This window comes from Hermetia illucens, chromosome 3 (genome assembly GCF_905115235.1).
Source record: "Hermetia illucens chromosome 3, iHerIll2.2.curated.20191125, whole genome shotgun sequence".
Taxonomy (NCBI): domain Eukaryota; kingdom Metazoa; phylum Arthropoda; class Insecta; order Diptera; family Stratiomyidae; genus Hermetia; species Hermetia illucens.
In genome coordinates this window covers 64,844,245-64,846,879 of record NC_051851.1, presented here as the reverse complement: position 1 = coordinate 64,846,879, position 2,635 = coordinate 64,844,245, and the positions used below count along the sequence as shown (strand labels likewise).

The following is a 2,635-nucleotide window of genomic DNA, read 5'->3' as shown; positions in this document are numbered from 1 at the left end:
TATAGTTCAAGAGGTATTATCGTAACCATTGCTTCCTAACAAAATCATAAAAACACTTTCGAAATTAGTTCCTATACCCATTATTCTCAATTTTTTATTGTCAGAATTTTCATTGAGCCAATGTGAATATCAATACTCGGAATTGTGTTATTCTTCAGAATCAGATAAACCTGGATTTCCCAAACTCACCATCTTAGATTTCCCCTTATCGTCTTATATGGTGCGCAATATTAAAACACCTTCGAAAGTTATTATTGAATTGTAATTTATTCTGTATCTCTATAGTTACTTATACAGTCACATTATAGTTAGAAATATACATATTAAGTTCCAGTAACAATTTACACAAAAGGAACAAAAGGATTGCACTCTGGCGTAGTTAAATACTAAAATACTATGAACACACATTTGGACAAGGTTCGCCCATCTACAAAGTGAACATTCAGACAACATTGAAACTCTAATTGACACTACTCCGTTTAAAGTAAAACTATATCACATTGTCGTCCGCTTACGGAACAAAACGAATCAATATCTAAATTAACAAATTAATTAGAACACCTTCAGGGGCCCCAGATACGGGTGGTAGCTTGCACTTCCCGGCGGAAGTTTCATGAGCTGTTGCTGATGGTAAAATTGAGAAAGCTGCAAGTGCATCTGTTGCTCCACAGTTAAGCCTAAGGGTAGGTGTGGTACTGGCGCCAGCGCTGGAGTTGGGTGTACTCCATATGGTTGGTAAAAAGGCGGTGAATCCATTCTTAATGCTGGGGAAGATTGGTGCAGAATCGGTGAAAAGTGCGCTGCCGGCGGGGTAACATGTCCATTAGATGGGGCTGGAGACACCGATGCAGATCGAACTTCTGCTTTCTCAGGATCCGGGGCTATTAGACTTTCAATGGTGAATGGTCGTTTGGGACGCAGTTGGGCCTGATCAGCGGGACTCCGTTCAATTTTTTCAGATGATGTATATGGACCACTTAGAGCAGCTGGATGAACAGGGTAGATTCCAAGCGGTTCTGATTGCGGAGTAGGGGGTGCATTGTTGCATAGTTCGGCCCGTTGTGCGAGGAAGAATCGGTTGAAATTTGCCAATGCAGCCAGTTCTTCGTTGAGCATATCCTTTTCGCATTTATGAATCTTGAATCGCTTCCGTCGTCGTAGTAAACTGCCATTCTCAAACATATCGATTGCCTTCGGGTGAAGAGTCCAGTAAGCTCCTTTGCCTGGTTTATTGGGGTGACGGGGGATTTTTATGAAGCAGTCATTGAAACTTAGATTGTGGCGTAAGGAATTCTGCCAGCGCTGAGTGTTCTTGCGATAGTATGCAAAGCGATCTGTGATAAACTTGTAGATTTCGCTGAGTGGCAGCATCCTTTCAGGAGAACTCCAAATCGCCATCGCCGTTAGGGAGATATAGGAAAACGGGGGTTTTTGATCCCCATATGATTCACGTGACGGTCTCGGCATCTCGTTTTATTATTATGTTAACTTTCACAAACTTCACTAAACAACCAATGTTAATCAAACAAATTTTCAAAATCCTTCTCTCAGCTGTCTTTTTCTTCAACACAATTATAATTTCGTTAATGTCGTCAAAAGAACGATACAATCAACACGAACGCTTCTTGAAGACTGACTTCACAATTGTTGAACTGGTTTCCATCTAGGAAAAACCTCACCTTATAAAACTGGTCAGGTAACCTGAAGACCGAGAGAAAAAGATGAGAGAGAAGAAAGAACCTTTCTTTGTCCATATTGTTGACTACTAACAAGGTGGGCGTCTATATAAAACGTTTCAAAGAAGGGAGGATACTACCATTGGCTAAGGAGGTTCCCAACGATATGTATAAATGGCGGGTGAATTAAAGATATTCTGGTGCTAGGAATGGAGTTGCGCAGTCCAGCAAAGGGAGGCGGGGCCTATTCAGTATTTATTTTTAGGTACAAGAAGTTGTTACCTCATGCAATTATAGGGACACAATGTTGCTATTTACTCGAGAATAAGTTACTCAAACCAATGTATGATGATAAAGAATGCAATATTCTTGCTGCTTCGTCTTTATTATAAATTAATTCACCGGTTGTTAATCAGTTGTTGACGGTTGGCATTTATTTGCAATGTAGTGCAAGAAATCGCTGAGATGGTCATTATTTGTTGGGTAGTGGTTTTCTGTTTTTTTTCATATGCTCTTATCCTTCCACTGTTACATTTGTAATTTATATCGTTCGTTGCTTTTCAATATTTTAACTGCTGTTTTAGTCCAAACATAAATTGATTTCAGAATTGTACGTTTCCAATCTAAAAAGGTCTTTTATTCCATGGTTCCGTTCACAGAAAAGAATCTTTTCCATTGTATCTAATTATGAAAGTATAGATCGTCTCCCTTAATTAGACAGAGTGACATATTAACTAGTCTCCTATGATAATCTTTAGTTACAAAAATCTATCCGCACTTAATGATTCCAGGGAATTGGCAAGGTATCAATGTATAAAGATAACTGGTGTTGACGTATCTTTTAGATTAATTAAAACTGTTAAAATGTACCTGCCTTTAATAATTAAATTTCACAGTTTTTGTGAGGGCTTTTACCTAGATAGGTGCAAAATATCATTAGACTGCAGTTCATCTAAAAG

At 38.7% G+C, this 2,635-nt stretch overlaps 1 protein-coding gene across 1 annotated transcript; it reads right to left on the bottom strand.

Annotated features, from left to right (window-relative positions):
* Positions 1-247: 247 nt before the first annotated feature.
* Positions 248-1,657, bottom strand: LOC119652905 (fork head domain-containing protein FD4). Its single transcript, XM_038057281.1, has one exon. The coding sequence runs from the start codon at positions 1,465-1,467 to the stop codon at positions 553-555; it is 915 nt and encodes a 304-aa protein (XP_037913209.1). The 5' UTR covers positions 1,468-1,657; the 3' UTR covers positions 248-552.
* Between the last annotated feature and the right edge of the window lie 978 nt (positions 1,658-2,635).